The sequence below is a fragment of the Diadema setosum genome, chromosome 16 (assembly GCF_964275005.1).
Source record: "Diadema setosum chromosome 16, eeDiaSeto1, whole genome shotgun sequence".
Taxonomy (NCBI): Eukaryota; Metazoa; Echinodermata; class Echinoidea; order Diadematoida; family Diadematidae; genus Diadema; species Diadema setosum.
In genome coordinates, this window is record NC_092700.1 from 36,612,376 (window position 1) to 36,636,310 (window position 23,935).

Genomic DNA, 23,935 nt, shown 5'->3' on the forward strand with positions numbered 1-23,935 from the left:
CACGTCACTCATCTCACGTGCGAAATATCACGCGACCCTTCGCAGCATCGAATCACTCCCGCTTCAACCACCGTAGAGGAACGACCTCCGGATCACCTGCGGTAGAGTCACCCTTCACATTATGTGTTTTATGGCCCCGCTGGCTGTTTAAAGTTTCTACCCGGCAGCTGTCCTCTATGCGTACCAGAAATTCGGGGATGGAGCTTCGCAGTTTTGTTGCCTCCTGCACAGAACTTTCATTTATTCGTCCTCCGACACGTCTTTGTCGTCGAGTGATTGCAACCATACATCGTTCTCGCCATGGACGACCCACTGTCCGGCTGAGCATCGACATCGTTCCAGGCGACTCACCGTCCTGTTGAACTTATCTTCTTCAGTCTCCCGCCGACTCACTGCGCTGGTAGAGAGCTGCATTTCATCTTTCTCCTAACCTCCGTTATGGCTCTTCAGCCTCATACGACGGAGCGTCGCATCACTTCAAGTCTCCGAACGATCCCCGCGTCGAGTTCTTCATCGCATCTTCGTGTCCGCTCAGCTCCGCAGGATCCTGTTCGTCAAGCCCCTTTTCTGTCTCCGAGTCCAGTCCTTCAATTTGGTCTTCTACGATAGCGATTAGCTTAACTTTACCAGTCGGCACGATAAAGTCGCTCAGTTTAATAGACCGTGGACTGTGGACATTTATTCGCCAAACACTTGCCTTTATTGCATGGACTTCAAGTTGATTTTCATTAGTTGGTATGTCTTCATTTCATATTGTATTCTGTAGCGCTACATTCTACATGTTACATTCATTTAACCCCCCATATTTTGAGTGTCTTATAATGTCAGTTTATTACACTCATCTCACATTTAACTGTAACTGGTGCAATTTTTCAATTTGAACATGCCAGAGTTATTTCTATAATAAATACAGAAAAGGGAATATTTTGATTCATTTTGTTTATTTGTGTGAACTTCTTTCCAGGTAAATCATTAAAGTTAAAAAGGGAGATTGATTGTGTGAACACGCATTTTGTTTGTGTGATTGAAGATGCGATTTTTCATCTCTTCCCCAAACCTACCCGAGCGGTACCCACCGCACTTCCGGCGAGAGTGGTCAGTTGAAACAACAGAAGATGAGCAGGTAATCACTCAACAATAATCTTAACATACTCACTATACAAGCTGCACTTACTGAAAAACAAACAAACAAACCAAAACACAAACTCTTTTATACACATACGCAAACAAAATGATGAACGTACTACTATGTTGTGTATCTATATTCCTGTTTACCTTTTACTAGTTTGTTATGCATCAACAAAGTAAGTAAATGCGATATTGATATCAGGTTCAATGAAAGAGAAAAGTTGTCCATTGCCTTGACAACGCTAGAAAATTAAGCTATTTGAGACACATTTTGTGTTTTCGTGAGACAACATTATCATTAACCGAACATTCGAGGAAACATAGCAAGACGGCGCCCGATAACATGAATTGTTTTCAATTATACACGACAACGTGCGTAATCGAAATATTGGGATTGGGGTATGGTCACCATGCAGATTACAGCAACGTAACCATTATCATGAAAGACGATATTACTGTGTAGCATTTAGCAGTAGACCCAGGGTCATCATACGAGACCGACACCTACGAGTCATACGGCCCACGAGCACGACATTGAAAAAAAAAAAAAAAAAAAAAAAAAAAGGTCCATGAGTGAGTCATACAGCTCATGAGCTCGAGACTATAGGCACATAAGGCCTGTAGCGGCTCAATTAGCCGCTCTTTACTACGTACTTTGTGTGTAACAGCCCAGTTTTGGCCTGTTTAATTTGCCACTGATTCAGTATTGAGTATCGGCAAGATTTCCCCCAGCCTTACATAGCTAGTGGAAATTTCCATGCATAGTTGTTTGACCTTAAATTCTGGTTCAAACCGGTTCACGGTCATGTTATGTCGCAACAATGGAGCACACGTTTCATAGATCTATTATTCATCATATGGTGTTAATCCAATCACTGTAGATTTAAGTGCGTAATCTATGTTACTTTTGACCAATCGCGACCGCTATTCGCACGTCACTCATCTCACGTGCGAAATATCACGCGACCCTTCGCAGCATCGAATCACTCCCGCTTCAACCACCGTAGAGGAACGACCTCCGGATCACCTGCGGTAGAGTCACCCTTCACATTATGTGTTTTATGGCCCCGCTGGCTGTTTAAAGTTTCTACCCGGCAGCTGTCCTCTATGCGTACCAGAAATTCGGGGATGGAGCTTCGCAGTTTTGTTGCCTCCTGCACAGAACTTTCATTTATTCGTCCTCCGACACGTCTTTGTCGTCGAGTGATTGCAACCATACATCGTTCTCGCCATGGACGACCCACTGTCCGGCTGAGCATCGACATCGTTCCAGGCGACTCACCGTCCTGTTGAACTTATCTTCTTCAGTCTCCCGCCGACTCACTGCGCTGGTAGAGAGCTGCATTTCATCTTTCTCCTAACCTCCGTTATGGCTCTTCAGCCTCATACGACGGAGCGTCGCATCACTTCAAGTCTCCGAACGATCCCCGCGTCGAGTTCTTCATCGCATCTTCGTGTCCGCTCAGCTCCGCAGGATCCTGTTCGTCAAGCCCCTTTTCTGTCTCCGAGTCCAGTCCTTCAATTTGGTCTTCTACGACAGCGATTCGCTTAACTTTACCAGTCGGCACGATAAAGTCGCTCAGTTTAATAGACCGTGGACTGTGGACATTTATTCGCCAAACACTTGCCTTTATTGCATGGACTTCAAGTTGATTTTCATTAGTTGGTATGTCTTCATTTCATATTGTATTCTGTAGCGCTACATTCTACATGTTACATTCATTTAACCCCCCATATTTTGAGTGTCTTATAATGTCAGTTTATTACACTCATCTCACATTTAACTGTAACTGGTGCAATTTTTCAATTTGAACATGCCAGAGTTATTTCTATAATAAATACAGAAAAGGGAATATTTTGATTCATTTTGTTTATTTGTGTGAACTTCTTTCCAGGTAAATCATTAAAGTTAAAAAGGGAGATTGATTGTGTGAACACGCATTTTGTTTGTGTGATTGAAGATGCGATTTTTCATCTCTTCCCCAAACCTACCCGAGCGGTACCCACCGCACTTCCGGCGAGAGTGGTCAGTTGAAACAACAGAAGATGAGCAGGTAATCACTCAACAATAATCTTAACATACTCACTATACAAGCTGCACTTACTGAAAAACAAACAAACAAACCAAAACACAAACTCTTTTATACACATACGCAAACAAAATGATGAACGTACTACTATGTTGTGTATCTATATTCCTGTTTACCTTTTACTAGTTTGTTATGCATCAACAAAGTAAGTAAATGCGATATTGATATCAGGTTCAATGAAAGAGAAAAGTTGTCCATTGCCTTGACAACGCTAGAAAATTAAGCTATTTGAGACACATTTTGTGTTTTCGTGAGACAACATTATCATTAACCGAACATTCGAGGAAACATAGCAAGACGGCGCCCGATAACATGAATTGTTTTCAATTATACACGACAACGTGCGTAATCGAAATATTGGGATTGGGGTATGGTCACCATGCAGATTACAGCAACGTAACCATTATCATGAAAGACGATATTACTGTGTAGCATTTAGCAGTAGACCCAGGGTCATCATACGAGACCGACACCTACGAGTCATACGGCCCACGAGCACGACATTGAAAAAAAAAAAAAAAAAAAAAAAAAAAGGTCCATGAGTGAGTCATACAGCTCATGAGCTCGAGACTATAGGCACATAAGGCCTGTAGCGGCTCAATTAGCCGCTCTTTACTACGTACTTTGTGTGTAACAGCCCAGTTTTGGCCTGTTTAATTTGCCACTGATTCAGTATTGAGTATCGGCAAGATTTCCCCCAGCCTTACATAGCTAGTGGAAATTTCCATGCATAGTTGTTTGACCTTAAATTCTGGTTCAAACCGGTTCACGGTCATGTTATGTCGCAACAATGGAGCACACGTTTCATAGATCTATTATTCATCATATGGTGTTAATCCAATCACTGTAGATTTAAGTGCGTAATCTATGTTACTTTTGACCAATCGCGACCGCTATTCGCACGTCACTCATCTCACGTGCGAAATATCACGCGACCCTTCGCAGCATCGAATCACTCCCGCTTCAACCACCGTAGAGGAACGACCTCCGGATCACCTGCGGTAGAGTCACCCTTCACATTATGTGTTTTATGGCCCCGCTGGCTGTTTAAAGTTTCTACCCGGCAGCTGTCCTCTATGCGTACCAGAAATTCGGGGATGGAGCTTCGCAGTTTTGTTGCCTCCTGCACAGAACTTTCATTTATTCGTCCTCCGACACGTCTTTGTCGTCGAGTGATTGCAACCATACATCGTTCTCGCCATGGACGACCCACTGTCCGGCTGAGCATCGACATCGTTCCAGGCGACTCACCGTCCTGTTGAACTTATCTTCTTCAGTCTCCCGCCGACTCACTGCGCTGGTAGAGAGCTGCATTTCATCTTTCTCCTAACCTCCGTTATGGCTCTTCAGCCTCATACGACGGAGCGTCGCATCACTTCAAGTCTCCGAACGATCCCCGCGTCGAGTTCTTCATCGCATCTTCGTGTCCGCTCAGCTCCGCAGGATCCTGTTCGTCAAGCCCCTTTTCTGTCTCCGAGTCCAGTCCTTCAATTTGGTCTTCTACGACAGCGATTCGCTTAACTTTACCAGTCGGCACGATAAAGTCGCTCAGTTTAATAGACCGTGGACTGTGGACATTTATTCGCCAAACACTTGCCTTTATTGCATGGACTTCAAGTTGATTTTCATTAGTTGGTATGTCTTCATTTCATATTGTATTCTGTAGCGCTACATTCTACATGTTACATTCATTTAACCCCCCATATTTTGAGTGTCTTATAATGTCAGTTTATTACACTCATCTCACATTTAACTGTAACTGGTGCAATTTTTCAATTTGAACATGCCAGAGTTATTTCTATAATAAATACAGAAAAGGGAATATTTTGATTCATTTTGTTTATTTGTGTGAACTTCTTTCCAGGTAAATCATTAAAGTTAAAAAGGGAGATTGATTGTGTGAACACGCATTTTGTTTGTGTGATTGAAGATGCGATTTTTCATCTCTTCCCCAAACCTACCCGAGCGGTACCCACCGCACTTCCGGCGAGAGTGGTCAGTTGAAACAACAGAAGATGAGCAGGTAATCACTCAACAATAATCTTAACATACTCACTATACAAGCTGCACTTACTGAAAAACAAACAAACAAACCAAAACACAAACTCTTTTATACACATACGCAAACAAAATGATGAACGTACTACTATGTTGTGTATCTATATTCCTGTTTACCTTTTACTAGTTTGTTATGCATCAACAAAGTAAGTAAATGCGATATTGATATCAGGTTCAATGAAAGAGAAAAGTTGTCCATTGCCTTGACAACGCTAGAAAATTAAGCTATTTGAGACACATTTTGTGTTTTCGTGAGACAACATTATCATTAACCGAACATTCGAGGAAACATAGCAAGACGGCGCCCGATAACATGAATTGTTTTCAATTATACACGACAACGTGCGTAATCGAAATATTGGGATTGGGGTATGGTCACCATGCAGATTACAGCAACGTAACCATTATCATGAAAGACGATATTACTGTGTAGCATTTAGCAGTAGACCCAGGGTCATCATACGAGACCGACACCTACGAGTCATACGGCCCACGAGCACGACATTGAAAAAAAAAAAAAAAAAAAAAAAAAAGGTCCATGAGTGAGTCATACAGCTCATGAGCTCGAGACTATAGGCACATAAGGCCTGTAGCGGCTCAATTAGCCGCTCTTTACTACGTACTTTGTGTGTAACAGCCCAGTTTTGGCCTGTTTAATTTGCCACTGATTCAGTATTGAGTATCGGCAAGATTTCCCCCAGCCTTACATAGCTAGTGGAAATTTCCATGCATAGTTGTTTGACCTTAAATTCTGGTTCAAACCGGTTCACGGTCATGTTATGTCGCAACAATGGAGCACACGTTTCATAGATCTATTATTCATCATATGGTGTTAATCCAATCACTGTAGATTTAAGTGCGTAATCTATGTTACTTTTGACCAATCGCGACCGCTATTCGCACGTCACTCATCTCACGTGCGAAATATCACGCGACCCTTCGCAGCATCGAATCACTCCCGCTTCAACCACCGTAGAGGAACGACCTCCGGATCACCTGCGGTAGAGTCACCCTTCACATTATGTGTTTTATGGCCCCGCTGGCTGTTTAAAGTTTCTACCCGGCAGCTGTCCTCTATGCGTACCAGAAATTCGGGGATGGAGCTTCGCAGTTTTGTTGCCTCCTGCACAGAACTTTCATTTATTCGTCCTCCGACACGTCTTTGTCGTCGAGTGATTGCAACCATACATCGTTCTCGCCATGGACGACCCACTGTCCGGCTGAGCATCGACATCGTTCCAGGCGACTCACCGTCCTGTTGAACTTATCTTCTTCAGTCTCCCGCCGACTCACTGCGCTGGTAGAGAGCTGCATTTCATCTTTCTCCTAACCTCCGTTATGGCTCTTCAGCCTCATACGACGGAGCGTCGCATCACTTCAAGTCTCCGAACGATCCCCGCGTCGAGTTCTTCATCGCATCTTCGTGTCCGCTCAGCTCCGCAGGATCCTGTTCGTCAAGCCCCTTTTCTGTCTCCGAGTCCAGTCCTTCAATTTGGTCTTCTACGACAGCGATTCGCTTAACTTTACCAGTCGGCACGATAAAGTCGCTCAGTTTAATAGACCGTGGACTGTGGACATTTATTCGCCAAACACTTGCCTTTATTGCATGGACTTCAAGTTGATTTTCATTAGTTGGTATGTCTTCATTTCATATTGTATTCTGTAGCGCTACATTCTACATGTTACATTCATTTAACCCCCCATATTTTGAGTGTCTTATAATGTCAGTTTATTACACTCATCTCACATTTAACTGTAACTGGTGCAATTTTTCAATTTGAACATGCCAGAGTTATTTCTATAATAAATACAGAAAAGGGAATATTTTGATTCATTTTGTTTATTTGTGTGAACTTCTTTCCAGGTAAATCATTAAAGTTAAAAAGGGAGATTGATTGTGTGAACACGCATTTTGTTTGTGTGATTGAAGATGCGATTTTATTTTACTTTCCAATAACTTCAAAACCATAACAACACACACCATATTTTATTATCAAAAATGCATGAAATCAATTTTCCCACAGGCCCATGAGTGCGACAGTACGCAAACAAGGCCCACGAGTCCGAAAAAAAGACCCACGGATTCGACAATGGGCCAAAAAAAAAAAAAAAAAAAAAAGAAAAAGCCCACGAGACCGACATTACAACACTGAGCACATCTAGCTATCTTCATTGCTGTGTAAAATGTGTATAGTTTACATTTGTGTTTTATTTTGACTGTCAATATTTGTATGCGTACACGTGCGTCTGTGCGTATGTGTGACTAGTCAATACGAAAACATGATAATGCACACCAACATTGCATTCAGTTTAACTTTTCCAACACACTAGCCTTTGGTATAAATTTTCAATAAACCAACAAAGATAATGAGAACTCGGCCATTAGATAGAAATGAGTTTTTTTTTTTTTTTATATTGGCACTGAAGATTTGTTTAGGTCAACTTTTCAAGGGACATGGCATTGATTAGATTAATTCAAATAATAGAGGTAACTTGCTCCCTAAAATGTCTTCAGAGTTTAGACAAGAGATAGGTAAGATATCCAAAATTATGATTTCTTATCTATAAGTGTTTTTTTTTTTCTATTTTATTCAGCCAAATCATGTAATTTGCAATATTCTCTCTGTCTCGAAATCGGAAAGTTATCAAGATAACGTGGATATGAGTGTATTGTATAGATCCTATACGCCTACCACAAAATTTCACTGATATGATTGCTATAGATGTCGCATGAACAGATCAGCAGCCTAGCTCTAACGTTTCATAGTCACGTACGCACTCCTGTACGATCTAGGATGGATAAATATATTGAACGATGTTGCACTGAAGTGTACCAGCCAGGTTCCAACAGTGAAGAGAATAAACTTGAGGGCAGGGTTTGGAAGGTAACGCCATCCGCAAAGGCACGTGACGAAATGTATATTTTAGTTTCGTGTTCCAATGTCATTAAAGCTGTAGATAAAAATTTGCACGTTTGGTCAAGGCACAGTACCCGGGGAAAATGATATAGTCGAGATGAATGGAAGAAGATGGTTCATTGGCATCGCGAGCGATTCACTTTTCAAATCAAGAATTGCTTGGCTGGCTGTGGATCAAAGGGAAAAACAATGTCACACAATTATTATTGGTTCTACCAATATTATCATGACGATGGCAATGGTGATGATGATAATAGTGCCATTTATTTGTAGAACGGCCAAAGGCTCCCACCTCCCGAAATACGTCACTCGTTCTTTAGTTCAGATTTGAAGGCACAAGATTGTTTAAAATTCCGAACTTGGATTGGTAGAGCGTATTACACGTCTATTATGCGCAACTGTCATGTACGAGGATCGGGAAGAAGTGCCTATAATGTGTATATGAATGTCTAGGTTTCTAAATTGCATGTTTGATCATAGGGTTAGTAGTGAAAATATACACACACACACTACCCCCCTCCCCCCATCACATAGCGTCAGATCTTCTAAAATACTAGACAATTCTCTAAGTTTGAATGCCTTCAATTATCAGTCTTTATAGTATAATGATAATCCTGACTTGTCTTCTTTGTACCAGCATGTGAAATCAAAACATTAAAGGGCGATGTAAACATGGTAAAAGCAGTCACAGTCACGTTACAATCAATGGCGTCAACAAAGAGATCATTCACCACAGCCTCTGCTAAAAAGTTACGCGTACTCTCCTAAGACGCTGTAATTGCGGGCATCTCAATTAAAGAGAGAGAATTACTCTCATGAGCATGGAACCCAAATAGAGCACATCATTAAAATATGATTCGAAACTGAAATCGCCTCCACCATATTTTTTTTTTTTAAGAGGCAACCCTTAAAGAATGTGGGTCACTCAAAGTTATTGCAATGTTTGAAATGATCGAGGTTAGCTTTAGTTTGTGAAACTTTTAAACTATTTCCTAAAGCAGCATTAACGATTCCTTATATGATTTCAGATGAAAATGTAAAAGATCAATTGCATTCAAGGTGTAAAATTTTGATAAGCTTGCCACTTCTTTCCTCTCTATTTCCGCTATACTCCAGTCACTAATTCTTTAAAGGAGATATCCGGATGATTTTCAGATGTTTACACTTGAACAATACAAATTAGCTATACTGGGAACAGAGTTTCAGAATGTATAGTGATTGGGAAGAGGAATAAGAATGTTTTCAAACTTGATAACAAACCGCAATGAACAAGGACGATGACATTCACCATACGATGACTTCACCATACGAATGCATGAGTTGGGGCTCAAGGAAGCAGATCAAAAGAAGAAACATGCATTATTTCTACAAAGGTGGACTTGTCAAACAGGCAGTATTGTTAATGAAATTATACAGCTGCATTTCTGAAACATGTGCATCTGCTATGTCATCATCCTTGTTCAGTGTAATTTGTTTTGGTTGTTTTTTAGGGTATTGATTTTCCTGCTCAAGAACCAAAATAAATTCCACAAAATAATCTGTACAAGGAGCTGTCGATGTATGAACTACATGATGTGCAATTATGAAAAATAGTCTGCATTCCCCTTTAATTATAAAGGAATCGTTTTTAAAAGGTACAGGGGGTAATTGCAATAATACTGTAAAGACGGCAACAAGGCGTAACACAACTGAGGATGAACATGAGGTCATGCTATCTTGAGTACTCTTTATATAATGAGCTCTAAGACATTCCCTAAGAATGTATGAAAATAGAATTTCGTGACTAGAGCTTTTTATAGTACAAGTCCCCTTTTCAGCGAGGTATGTACCCCTATGTGGCTATAATAATGAGTTTTTGAGGTATTTTTGAGTTTCAATGTGCTTTCTTGACACTTTGTTAAACGTTTCTAAAGGTTTTGATACAAGTCAACGTTCTGGAAATCGAGCGACCTTGGGACACACTCACAGTAACTCACCAGTTCACCCACAATAACAGCATCAACACTTTCAAGCTGTCAAGCGGCAATGTGACGTCACTGTTTCTACCGAGTGGCGGTCACACAACATTCGAGTTTTGCAGTGACGTCATGAGGGAATTCGATGGTTTTGACTTGGATGTATACTCGTCTCTCATCAATAGTAAGAATTTTTAGGTTTCTCTTCCTCTCGATCCTTTCGATATTACTTATGTCCACTTAATAGACAATTTTTAGTCTAATACATTAACAATGTTCTTTAATCCATGTTTGGGACAGATAATGTCGATACTTTTCTGATGAATTCCAACTGCCCAGTCAGTAAAGCTACGCACAGGTTGTGTTTATCTTTCTGAAAAAAGGGACATTATTTACCTCAAACACAAACAACCCAACGCCAGGCAAACATTATGTTAAGATTTTCTTTCTTAAGATAAACAAATACAAAGTTATATGTCTTTTAATGAATTCAATAGGAAACATCTTCCAAATCTGAAAATGAGAACGAGAGATGTTTTGGATCCATCAGAAATAGATTGGTGTGCAAGAATGCCAATTATACGATCGTGAAAATTGTTTCTAGTGAAATGCATGTCAGTATGTTGATTTCCTTCTGTCCACTATACCAGTAACAATCTGTAATTAGACGCTACTCTTAAAATAGATACAACGAGGGACTTTCTCTGACCATGTCATAGCCACCCAGTCCCTAGCCTTTTGCACACGATCAATGGAAATTGTTAGGTGATAACATCTTTAGCTCAGTTATGTCGAGTTCAAATCATAGAACTGTTTTATGAAATCTTACAATTTTAAATTCAGTTTTAACTTTTACAGAATTCCCACTGAGTGAAAGATAAATTCGTCTATACTATGTTGAAGTGTTCTTAACGGCAAATAAATACTTTTAATAAATTATCTGTACTATGTTATTCATGCCCCCAGCCACATGTGGAAGTGCTGATCTTTACGGCTTCGTGTGTTCGTCGGGACTGCAAACGATCAGGACTGTAGCCAGGTGTAATCATGTGGTAGATTGCCATGACTTTTCCGACGAGGTTGGCTGCGGTAGTGAGTATCCGCCTACACTCTTGTCTAGTGGATGAAAATCACAACACCAAGACATAATGGTCCTTTACGCACACAGTTACACACTATCAAATATGTTTCTCTTTCTAAGATTTTTTCATCTGTTTTCTCTCTCTGTATATGATTACAAGTATATAAGTATTAATAAGTGAATTACTTATAATTGGGTGTTCTTACTGTAAAATTATCTCAAAATGTTGTGCTTGAAAAGAGATAATGTTAGGTATTGACTTGTTTGGTAACCGTTGTGTTCGGTATTATTTTTCAATGGATCTCCTTCCAATTTTGTGTGGTAATAGTGTTAAACCTGACTTCGAGTTATTACCATAACAATTAAAGCAACAACAACAATAACAATAACAACAAAATACTCTCTAAACATGTCGAGGTAAGATGCACTGTGGATATAAAAATCGAGTGAACACCTTTTTTTTTTTTTGGCGCTAACATCGATTTGCAACGTTTTTCAGACTGCAGTGATGAGTTCTTCGCGTGTCGAGGAAGCGATATCTGCTTGGCAGCGGATTACCAATGTGACGGTGTCAACGACTGCCCTCTATCGGATGATGAGGAAAACTGTGGTGAGTTTCACCAGAACTTTTAAAAGAAGGCAAATATCCCTTATTCATTCTTTTATTACTTCTAAAACGCGCATTTAGACAATACGGGAACAATAAAGGGAAAAAAAGTTTTAAAAATGATTAGATTAAGAGATTATTAAAGGGGCATTCCAGACGATTTTCATAATTTCACATCATGTGGTACATAAATCAACAGTTCCATGTATAGATTTGTGGAATTTATTGTGGTTCTTGAGCAGAGAAGCAAGACTTTGAAAACCTTTCAACAAATTACAGTGAACAAGAATGATGGCATATGAGGCTCACATATTTCAGACATGTAGCAGTGTAATTCCATTGCAATACCGCTCGCTAGAAAATTAACCTGTGTATAATCTATGCATGCCTTTTTCTTTTGTTCTGCTTCCTTCAGCCCCAACTCATGCATTCTTTTGGTGACCTAGTCATGTCATCATCCTTGTTCATTGCAATTTGTCATAATATTTCAAAAATATTCTCGTTCTTCATCCCAATTATCATGAATTTTGAAACTCTGTCTAAGTATAACTGATACATAGTTGTTCAAATCTTAATATCATCATCAAGTCTTCTTTAAACCCTTTCAGATCTAATTCGACCATGAACACAAAAGGATATTTTTTTTCCGTCAACACCACTCCACTTGTGAGGCAAAAATTAGATATCTCCTTGAATCTGTTTGTCTGTAACATCCCAAAGTATTCTTATATAAAGTTTAAACAATGTAAAAGCAAGTACAAGTTTAACTTTGAAGAAATCCAAAACAAGTTGAAGGGAAAGTAAAGAAACACCGTACGATAGCTGAATCATAACGACCTCTTTTCAGAATACCTTTAAATACCACTGACCAGCATAAAACAATATTTATGCATTGTTAATAAATTCTGACGTTTTTGTTTTTCTTAGATCAAATGTGTCTAAAACTATTAGAGTTACTATTACTTTTTGACATCGTAAGCTATATATGAATTATCAGCATTTATGGCAGCAACAACCTGCCTTCTTGGTAGAAATTTGCTTTTGTTGGTGTAGTAGTACACTATGATTATGCCAGTAATAGATAGGACGCATTGTAGAATGATTTGATGATACAACTCTGCAGAAACTCTCCGGTGTCCATTGGATTGTTCATGCGGTGAGTCGCCTTACAATGACCGACACGGTCCCCTCCAACCAACCTGCGGTCAACCAGACTGGCAGCCAATGTGGATAAACTGCACCAACGGCTGGAATGAAGAATACGCGAGGAACACTACGAAGAAGGCAATTCTATTGTAAGCTTCGCTGCCACAAATGATGCTGCTTTCAAATGTTCATGTTTAGATTTCTCGATTAGCAGCATGTGTCCTGTTCTTTTGTATTTGTTCTTCAATTGAGATGAAGATCAGTCATATAGGAGTGAACTATCTTTTTCTCCACATTGTGATATACCTAAATAAAAGGCCTAAAAAGGCTAAAACAAAATGTATGACGCGGTGTTGTGTATGGTAAAGACTCGGAACGCGCCTTCACTATAACTTGCATGTTTTCGTGTTACTAATAATATAATTAAAGGAAGACATTGTAGGGAATCTTATCTGAGTAATTTGAAGAAAAATAGCAGAAATATCAATATAACATATTGTATTATACTTATTATATATGTGGTACATATTCAGACATCCTTTCGTGATGAGGGAACTCTGAATCAGTATACAAGTCAACGTGCGTTTGCATTGTACGGTCCCTTTAAGTCCGAATGTCTGTACACGGGAAGCTATTGCTATCAATTGGGAATAATATGAACGTTGTTCACACAGGGTCTTTCGCCAAGATGCTTATTAAATTTAATTACCCGTTTGTCTGCCATAACAGAGACATACGTGTCCATTTAGTTCCTATTACGTAATACCATTGGATAATGTACTATGAATCGTAAACATGTTGTTGTATTCTTAATTGTTTTGTTTTGTTTTGTTTTGTTTTGTTTTGTTCTATTGGGCTTGGTATACATCGTCTGTATTTCTTTTCGTTCTTTTTTCGGTCTGATGTGACAATGCAAAGACCGAAGCTCAATCTGTGGACTTTGCATTGTGTTTCATGCAATGGTCAAAGTGAAATAAGTCAAATTGAACTGGAATAATTATTGCATTTGTGGAGGGATCTAATGGCACTAAGTGTAGCTTTTGGGACCACTAGATCCTATTATGATATGGTTGCCTTGTTTGAAATTTATTGTGTTTCGTTCATAGCTAGATTGTTTACAGTGCTTTTTCTGGACGTTTCAGGTATGTAAGGTTAGTTTGTACTCTCTCAAATTAAATTCAAATGCTTTTATTTCCATATAAAGTAATACAAGTCTATATACGCTCACATGAGTACATAGTATTTTAAGGAACTTTGAATCACATAAGCTTCAACATAACATTGATGTAATTATAATATTATCAACATATTTGTTTTCATATAAATAAACAAGGAAGAAAAGACAATTCTATTTTTCAATTTCTATATGACAAAGAGGAATAAAATTCACAAGAAAAGCGCACATTTTGTGAATTACTGTGGAAGATGAGGGCATCCCAAGATTCGTCAAGGACTCCATGTATGAAAATGTTCATATCATGACGTCAGGCGAAACAAACCACACTGGTTGGCAAATAACGTTCTACAAGATGCTGGAATCCCTATTATTTGAATTACTTACAACCAGAGTAAAGCAGAAAGTTTAACAAGCGTTATTTCTCTCTTTGTTATCCAGAAATCTGATTGGTACAAATACTGGAGATTTAGCAGCTGGGTCATTTCAAGGACTGGAAAACGTGCACACGCTGTGAGTTTGATAGTCGTAAGAGACAGTCAAGTCATGTAAAGTAGCATATTATGCGTTTGCAAGAATTAGAAATAATATCACGGCGACATTGAAACAAGGAGACAATTCTGAGTCATGGCAAATTGATCGTTTCCCTCCTATCATCAACATTAAGTGATAAGTTGAACTCAAGCACTTTATGTATACATGCTAATTAAACAAGTACTAAGAATGTTTAGAAATCCTTCGTAAAATAGAATTATATTACTCTAAATTAATGACATTAAATGTCTGCGTTATTTTTTTTTCCTAAAATGGATATCCTACTTTTATGCCCCTGATTATAATGCAGTAAACATTTATTTACGGATTAGGAAAAAATGTATAGTTATTAGAGTGCGCTACATTGTAGCCTCTCATATCTTCATGATTTCATTATATCACATCAGTAGGCTTATATTCGTTTCTATTCCTGCAGGGACTTATCTTCAAATCAGCTTACCCGCCTACATCCTGGTATCTTTGATGGACTCCATCGCTTGTGGAAACTGTACGTACATTACTCACAACGATGTTAACTTTGTCTCAGTTCCTGTCTGTGCATGATTTTCCAACAGTTACAATCGAAACGTTTGATCGCAGCTTATAACCCATTTCTTAACATTTCAGTATAAGTCCATCATTAGATAGACCAAAATAAAGCCTATAAAGTGATACCTCACTTATTGAATAACAAAGAATAGTATTCTTGACATTATGATTAAAAAAAAATGATGCCATATTATTTCATCATCTGTCTTTTTTTCAGCAGCTTTACTATCAAATATGAAATATCTCAAAGTAATAAAAATCTCCGCGATAAAACGCTTCAATTACAATTGTCATATCTTCACAGTCGTTATAATTTTATGTCCCTATTACAAAGGCATTGAAAACGCCTACTGGTTGTTTAAAGATCTGTTTGAAAATTAATGTCTGTAATTGTTACCACTACTATATTCAAAACTGAGAGTCGACAATTCTCTTTCACCTCATTCCCTACTTCACTTTGAAGGACTAATTAGGCGTACGTGTGAAAAATAATTGTCCTTATTTTATGCGCTTGAACAATAAATTATGTGTAAAGATCATTTTTGTAAATTTGTTTTGTTACGAGGATAGGATAAGATTGTTATACAGGAGGTTGATGCAGAGCAAAACGTAGAATGGAATCCACAAAATATATTTCATTTTAGAATCAAGATGCAGTAAGCCGCTGTTTTCCATCGATATTAATATATCACTGCAACGACTCATTGCATATTAAGTTGTCAAAGGCTTGCATGATTTTGAAAGCAGCTTGACACACTTCAGCTGCAGTATACTTTAAAATGATTTGTACAAAGTTTATTTCAAATCGTACGTTTGTAAGAATTTTGGAAGATCTTCAAAATATTTTGAAAACCTTCTGCACTTCCCGATTATTTCTTTTTATAATGTTATGTTATTATTTTCTATCATACAGAATCCTCAATAACAACAGTGTGTCACATTTAGAAAGAGAAACATTTAGAGGATTATACAACCTGCGCCTGTTGTAAGTATAGTTTACGGACATATTGTACATAACGTCATTTATAGAAGAGCTTGGATTAACCCACATACTAATCTGCACCACAAACAACCAAAATCCACAACGACATCAGCAGCAATAATAATAACAGCAACAAAAACGAAAAGGAACCCCCCCCCCCCAAAAAAAAAAAAAAAAACGGCAAGTGAAAATTTAAAATTCAGATCGGGGAAGTGATGTTAGGACAAAGGTAGCTTGAAGAGTTTTGAGCTATGCGGTTTATACCAATCTTATCAGTTCTTGCTGCAATGAAATGTTATGGGTTATTGTTAATAGATTAGATAAGCCATACAAATTGAAGGAAGAATTAGTCAAAATGAGAATGAATCTTATCCACAGACTCATCTTAGGTTAGATAAGCCATAGATTAGATAAGCCATAATCTAATCAATAGATTAGATAAGCCATACAAATTGAAGGAAGAATTAGTCAAAATGAGAATGAATCTTACCCACAGACTCATCTTAATTAAAGATAGCATAAATTGTAAGACGTTTTATGGCGAATTTAGTAGTATAACCCTCAAAGAGGGGGCAATGCAGTCTGACATAACCTTAAAATAGATATTAAGTACTTATCTTATTGGACCATTCCTCCTTTGAGAGTTCACGTCGCGGTCCCTGTCAGGTATTTTCCACTTGCGAATCCTTCAACCACACTTCGCTATCAACAATTATCCCACATAATTATCATGACTCAACAAGACCTTAGAACTGTCGATGATGCCCAAGGTCGCAAGCATGGGCCCTCGTCAGGGCCGGCGGCCTTGAGTTTAATATATCATCGAACATCGAAGGACCAACTGGCGCCAAACAAAATCTTTTGGCGGATCTATACACCAAGTGTAGTTGTAATATTCTAGCTCTGTCTCCAAGAGACATCGCGGACCTTCACGGGTACGTCCTCGCATCTCAGGTATGACCCTCATTGCCGAGAGGCCACATGACCAGTACAGAAGTGCAGCCTTCTTACGCAATATGGGCTGTCTGCTGACAAGATATCTATTTCTGATACGGATGACACTGAAACCATTACCATCAACATCAAGGGAATATCTGTCAGTTCGGTGTCAGTATAAACCTCCTTCCATCATATTTGACATTCCCCCTGATGTCACCAGCAGTCGCATCAATGTTGTCACAGGAGACTATAGCAGCCATCTTGTCAATTGGGGTTATGCTAAAACTAATGAAGATGGTGAGCTAGTCGAGAGCTGGGCAGACTCCAACCAATTGTCTCTCATTCATGATGCCAAGCTCCCTCCTTCTTTAAACAGCTCACGATGGAGGCGGGGGTACAACCCAGACCTGATTTTCACATCCAGTATTGTTGCCAATCAGTGTGAGAAGGTTGTCCTGGATCCCATTTCCCACACACAACATCGACTAATAGGTCTCAAGATCACTGCAGTCTTCTCTCCTCGTGCTGTTCCCTTCAGGCGGCGTTTTAATCTCGAGAAAGCCGACTGGAAGGGCTTCTCTGATGACCTAGACTCAGCTATTCTAGATCTTCCCACTACCATGGCTACCCCTGGCGATTGTGATGCTTTTGTAGAATCAGTTAAATCATTGTCGCGCCATAACATTCCTCGTGGCTGCCGCACAAAATACATCCAGAGCTTGACTGATGACTCTAGGGCATTATGTAATGACTACATCTTGCCTTTTGAGGATGACCCTTTTAGTGATGACATTATTGAGCTTGGTGAAGCCTTAGCTAATTCCATGACAGAGGTAAGGCGGAAGAAATGGCAAGAGCTCATTGAAGGCACAAATATGACTCATAGTAGCAGGAAAGCCTGGAAGAGGATCCGCAAGTCACCGCTGACCAGGTTGCCCACCAACTCCTCTTCAATAGTTGGGGAAATCCAAATCACCGTCCTCAGAGGGCTAAACTTCCTAGAGCTGCTAATGCATCCTCACAAGACTCCACAGGTTTCACAAGGCCATTCACAATGAGTGAACTGGAATCTGCAACGAAGTCTATGAAAAACAACAAGACTGCAGGTCTTGATGATCTCCTTGTGGAACAGATCAAACACTTCGGACCAGGTGCACGCAGATGGCTTCTTGATATGGTCAATGAATGTGTTAAGTCCAACAAGATCCCAAAGATGTGGAGGAAAGCAAAAGTCATTGCTCTACTGAAACCTGGTAAAGACCCTGCCATCCCTGAGAGCTATAGGCCACTATCCCTACTCTGCTACAATACAAGCTGTTTGAACGCCTCCTCCTGAACCGTATAGCATCGTTCTTTGGTGATCACCTTATCCCGGAGCAGGCGGGTTTCAGACCTTGAAAATCATGTACAAGACAACTACTGAGCCTCACACAGTACATCGAGGATGGTTTTTAGAACAGGAAAATCACTGGTGCTGCCTTTGTCGATCTTTCTGCAGCATATGTCACAGTCAATCACCGTATCCTTGCCAAGAAACTGTATGAGATGACCTCAGATGTTGGACTCACAAAGCTGATCTGCAACATGCTATCAAACCGCAGACTCTTCGTAGACCTCGATGGTAGAAGGAGTAGATAAAGGACACAGAAGAACGGACTTCCTCAAGGGAGTGTGCTTGCCCCTCTGTTGTTTAACATCTACACAAATGATCAACCCATTCAACCAGACACCAGACGCTATCTCTATGCTGATGACATGTGCATTGCATCTCAAAAGAACACCTTCGAAGAAGTACAGGACTCCCTCCCCAATGCACTGGACTTACTCATCCGCTACTATGCCAACAACCATCGAAGAGCTACCCCAGAATAAACGCAAATCAGTGTGTTTCATCTTAAGAACAGGGAAGCCAACCGTCAGGTACGGATTAGTTGGTGTGGAAAACGCCTGCAACCTATATCCAAGCCAGTCTACCTAGGGGTGACACTTGACAGGTCCCTCACTTTCGAGGATCACATCACTAAGACCAAGGCCAAGGTGGCATCAAGGAATAGTATCCTCAGAAAGCTCACTAATACGAAGTGGGGTGCTGATGCGAAGACAGTACATACAACAGCACTGGCTTTATGCTACGCTACAGTTGAGTATGCGTCACCTGTCTGGAGTAGATCAGCCCATGCCACTAAGATTGACACTGTTCTAAATTCTTCATGTCGTGATATTACTGGTTGCCTAAAGTCCACAAGGGTTGAAGACCTCTACCTACTGTGTGGGATTGCTCCTCCAAGCATTCGTATGACCGTTGCATCCAGGAAGGAAAAGCTGTTAAAACAAGAAAATGACCCTCGCCACCCTCGCTTCAATCGTGATCATTCAAGAAAGAGGCTAAAATCCAGGCGTAGCTTCATGCATTCTGTAGAGGCACTGGACAGAAGCCCTGACAAGCAGCGTGTATCCATGTGGACTGAACGGTTCACCCATATACTGCATACAGTGTTTACTACCGGCCCTAAGGAAACTACATCATCAGGCGCCAGTGAGGCATGGCCTTTCTGGTCGTGCTGCAATCGTCTAGGAAGTGCTGTCGGCCGCTGCAAATCTAACCTAGCAAAGTGGAGTATAGTGAGAATGATGACACCACCTGCCTGTGTGGAAGAGGAGCAGACCATGCAATATCTCCTTGTCTTTCCACTTCTACCAGATCATTGCACACAAGAAGATCTGGCAGCTCTAACGCCCTGTAGCAGGCAGTGTATCCAACATTGGATTGGAAGAATTTAACGGTCAATTCTGCGTAGTGACTCGAGAAGAAGAAGGCCTTAAACTGGCAGACTCATATTTGATAGGATATTTTTTTACCAAAGGCTGGTAAGCATAACCAAAACCTTGGAAAAGATGCCATTCTTAAACAAAGACAAATAACTTGTCAATACACATCAGAGAAAATCGACTAAAGCAAAGAATATTTGTGTGATGACTATTTAGTATTTGTTTGTTAGGCTTGTTTGTGTCTTTATTGAAACTGTTTCTTAAGAGCTTTTTTTTTTTTCATTCCATACAAAGGTATATGGAAAGAAATAATATTTGGAGACTGGAGAATGGCTGTTTTCTGGACCTTCACAACCTGTTCTTCATGTGAGTACATCATTACTGCCATTTAATGTAGATTGTGGTATTTATTTGCCTGGCATAGATAAACGTATTATGATTACCACCAAGTAGGATGTTCGATATCTGCTTGTAGGGTATAACTGATAATAGTGTTTGTTTGTATTGTGTAACTCCTCATAGTAATACACTTGCTCTCAGAGGATATCGATATTCACTGATACTGTTGATATCGCTCGTGAAAAGTATCTCTTCGACTTCTTTAGTACATTTAGTACATTCCTATATGCAAAAGAAAAATTAACGTTTCTGAAAGTTGATACAATTTCGCTTTATACATGTTTTACATCTTTCGAAATAAATGCCCTGTTTTCTTACTTGTCTTGGTATCTCACAACAGCGACTTTGATAAAAATCAGCTGACAAACCTCGGACCGGGTGTCTTCAAGGATTTAGGCCGAGCTCTAGAACGACTGTAGGTATAAATCGTAGTGAAAAAAAAAAAAAAAAACATACAAGAAAGACACAAAGCAATGACATAATTACGCACTATAGCAGAGGACTTATATATATATATATATATATATATATATATATATGTATATGACAAAATGATCATTATGAATCAATAAACCCAAGTTTAGTCTTCGCACTCTTGGCAGCCCTTTCCCAGAGGGCACTGTCATTTATGGGTCATCACACAAGACCAACATACACGAGTCGTACAGCCCACGAGTTCGTCATTAAAAAAAAAAGGTCCATTATCCATACAGCCCATGGGTTCAACAAAGGCCCACAGGTTCTACACTTAAAGGCCAGGGGCCCGACACTGGGTAAAGATGGCCCGCGTGTTCGACATTACATCACAGGATTGAATGTGTCGGTCTCCTGGGCCTTGTTGCTTAGTGTCGAACTCATGGGCTGTAGGACTCCTGGGCTGTACGTATGATTCGCGGATGTCGAACTCGTGACACATTATGTGCAACAACGTGGAGTAACCAGTCATAGTATTATACCTACACGAAGATTTACCGAGCTGTTATGAACAGCCTGGAAAACATAATTTTGTCGTTACAAAAAGTGCGGTGACATCCTCCATAGGAAACGAGCGTTTTTAAATGCACCGCGCAGAGCGCACAATCAGGTATAGGACATTTACACGGACTCTCTACTTTACGAACTCATTCCTCCCAGAATATGTCGTTTTGCTTAAATGCGCCTGGTTTTTATGAAAATCTACATTTCAAGCTTGCTCTACATACCTTATTTGTAGAGTTTTGTGAAAATTTTACATCGGTACCTTTCGAGTTGAAAATCAGGTGTCATTTCTCACTCAAACGCAATCAGCTCTACGACAACACGCAATTTTACATTGACGGCGCGGTGTGCCAACTGTGAGCCTGAAGGCCATTTTGGGAGGGTTATGTTACTGCCATACCTGTTGTATTTGTACAATGCACCTGCCTAGTAAGTTGTAGCAAATACTCACGTGTATTCATACTGAGTTTGGAGGAATTTCGTGAAACTTCGCCATCGGTACCTTTTCAATATTCATAAACCATGTCAGTTTAGCCCCGAGTGAATAACCACCAATATGTTCATACACTAAAGCAATTGCGTGCTTCTCACTTGAATACGCTACGCTGAGTGGCTAAATGTCATTGGCCTTACGAGGTCGCATCGGGTCAACGCGTGATCGTGACTTAGCGCGTATGCAAATTCGTGACGTGACAATATAAGTGCGCGCGTCTTAATTACTATTTAGATTTCATTGATACATTAGCTCAACGTAGCATTTGCGGCACGTGATTGCATCATGAATGTGTATTATTCTTTAACGTTCAACGCACTGTGATAGGTGGTATGCAAATAACGGATCTACGTCATAGCTCATTATCTGTTTCTCGTTCACCGTTCGCGTGTAGACTTTTTGTAATGTAAATCCTATAGTTCTTGTGTTTTATTATAAATATAAAAATAATGTATATGCTTTAGATAGATAACTAATGTTTTCTGCTCCATTAATGAGATCAATTTATAGAAGTAAACTACCCATTAGACATTGTTATGTAAACTTTGTAACTATAATATGAATTTTTTGATTGAAAATGTCAAAGCATGATTCTCTCTATGGTTATATCTATTTAAACGGCAATGGAGATAATATGGAAATAAAGATGATGTGACATTATTTTCTTCCTTGTTCTTACAATTCACTAATTAACTTTAGATAGAGGGAGATACATATTATGCCGTTGTTATGTGTAGCGAAGATTTGATTTCCACCCATGTTAAATACATTCGAAAAAAGTAGAGAATGATTTACAGCGACTGAAACGATGCTTCAATCTTTATTTTTCAGAGTTCTAACCCACAACTTTATCACGGAGGTGAATGCGACATTATTCACCGGTATAGAGGACCAGCTGTACATTCTGTAAGTCCTTCTCGACATTAACCGTATCCTCTATTCGTATGCAGTCGTATCGTGTAATGTCCTGTAATTGATATTTGAATATGATAAGGGGTTCATCTTCAATAACACAGTGTTCATTTTTTTTCAGTAAAGCCCATGTATTGTTTTTTTTTTTATAGCAACAACAACAACAACACGAGTTTTTTTTTTTTTTTATTCAGACAAAGAATTGATAAAAAAAAATCAAGTAAGGTTGTTTACGGTGTAACATACAAAATGCGATATGCAATCTTAGGTCAAATCTAATCACTTTTGTTGTTTGTAAGCTGAAACATTAATTCAGTAATATTTCTTCTTCGTCCATTTCGCAGCTCATTCGAAGGTAATCCATTAATGCGCATAGCACCCGGTACCTTCAAAAACCTGACAGTGTTGGAGAATTTGTAAGTATTTTATCTGAAAATGATATCATAAGACAGATACTCAATACTATAAATACTATAAAGAGCACTATTTTCCCTCGATAATAAACATGGCAATCTATCAAATTCTAGATTCGGTTATCAATATGGCAGGTTTGATTTCCTTTTCTGGATGAGAATCTCAATAACAGATCAAACAGATCGGGTCATTTTTATTGATATCAGGACTCAAAACATTTATTTCCGAATATATCGGATCACCTAATTTGTCAGTGTTGACAAATTCCGATTCTAGTTGTAAAGTTTCCCTCTCTTTGTTTTGTTCACTCTGTTAAGCTATGAAGGCCCTTCCACACGTTTTAGGGACATTATGTTACACGAAAATATAAAAGTATGATAAATAATATTGATGGTGTATATATCAAATTTATGGTAAGTGTACTCCGTCACATTCAAATGATACCCCCGCCAGATCTCTATTCTTTTTTTTTTTTATTCAAACAATGTGTACGCGCCTCCATTGACTGCATTGTTTTACTCGATAACGAATAGATTATCGGTAAGGCATTTGTACTGTTTAATCACTGCTTTTAAAAGAGGTCCCCGTTAATAGAATTAATATATTACAATTACATCGCTCTTACATAAACGAGGCTAGCATAAACAGCACCTGTCATGGGCACGAGTAAAGATGAAACTGTGAATGCCAGTTTGCTTTTGGATAAGAGAAGTACCATCATCTTCTCCGGGCATGTAATATCTGGTACATGTAGGGAGCTTGGTTGCCAATATACAATGATGTGTGTGAAATACCTCGTCCATGTTTCA

The 23,935-nt window shown here is 39.3% G+C and overlaps 2 protein-coding genes across 2 annotated transcripts in view; both read left to right on the top strand.

Moving 5' to 3' along the window:
* LOC140239868 (relaxin receptor 2-like) overlaps positions 1-616 on the top strand; it is a 35,146-nt gene extending 34,530 nt beyond the window's left edge. Inside the window, exon 8 of the mRNA XM_072319688.1 lies at positions 451-616. Within this exon, the coding sequence (XP_072175789.1) occupies positions 451-616 (166 nt within the window). The remainder of the gene's footprint in view (positions 1-450) is intronic.
* Positions 617-6,614: 5,998 nt separating this feature from the next.
* LOC140239869 (uncharacterized) overlaps positions 6,615-23,935 on the top strand; it is a 62,085-nt gene continuing 44,764 nt past the window's right edge. The window contains exons 1-12 of the mRNA XM_072319689.1: positions 6,615-6,725; positions 10,108-10,333; positions 11,116-11,241; positions 11,730-11,840; positions 12,961-13,132; positions 14,599-14,670; positions 15,128-15,199; positions 16,154-16,225; positions 20,225-20,296; positions 20,670-20,744; positions 22,632-22,706; positions 23,057-23,128. Coding sequence (XP_072175790.1) covers positions 6,615-6,725; positions 10,108-10,333; positions 11,116-11,241; positions 11,730-11,840; positions 12,961-13,132; positions 14,599-14,670; positions 15,128-15,199; positions 16,154-16,225; positions 20,225-20,296; positions 20,670-20,744; positions 22,632-22,706; positions 23,057-23,128 — 1,256 coding nt within the window. The remainder of the gene's footprint in view (positions 6,726-10,107; positions 10,334-11,115; positions 11,242-11,729; positions 11,841-12,960; positions 13,133-14,598; positions 14,671-15,127; positions 15,200-16,153; positions 16,226-20,224; positions 20,297-20,669; positions 20,745-22,631; positions 22,707-23,056; positions 23,129-23,935) is intronic.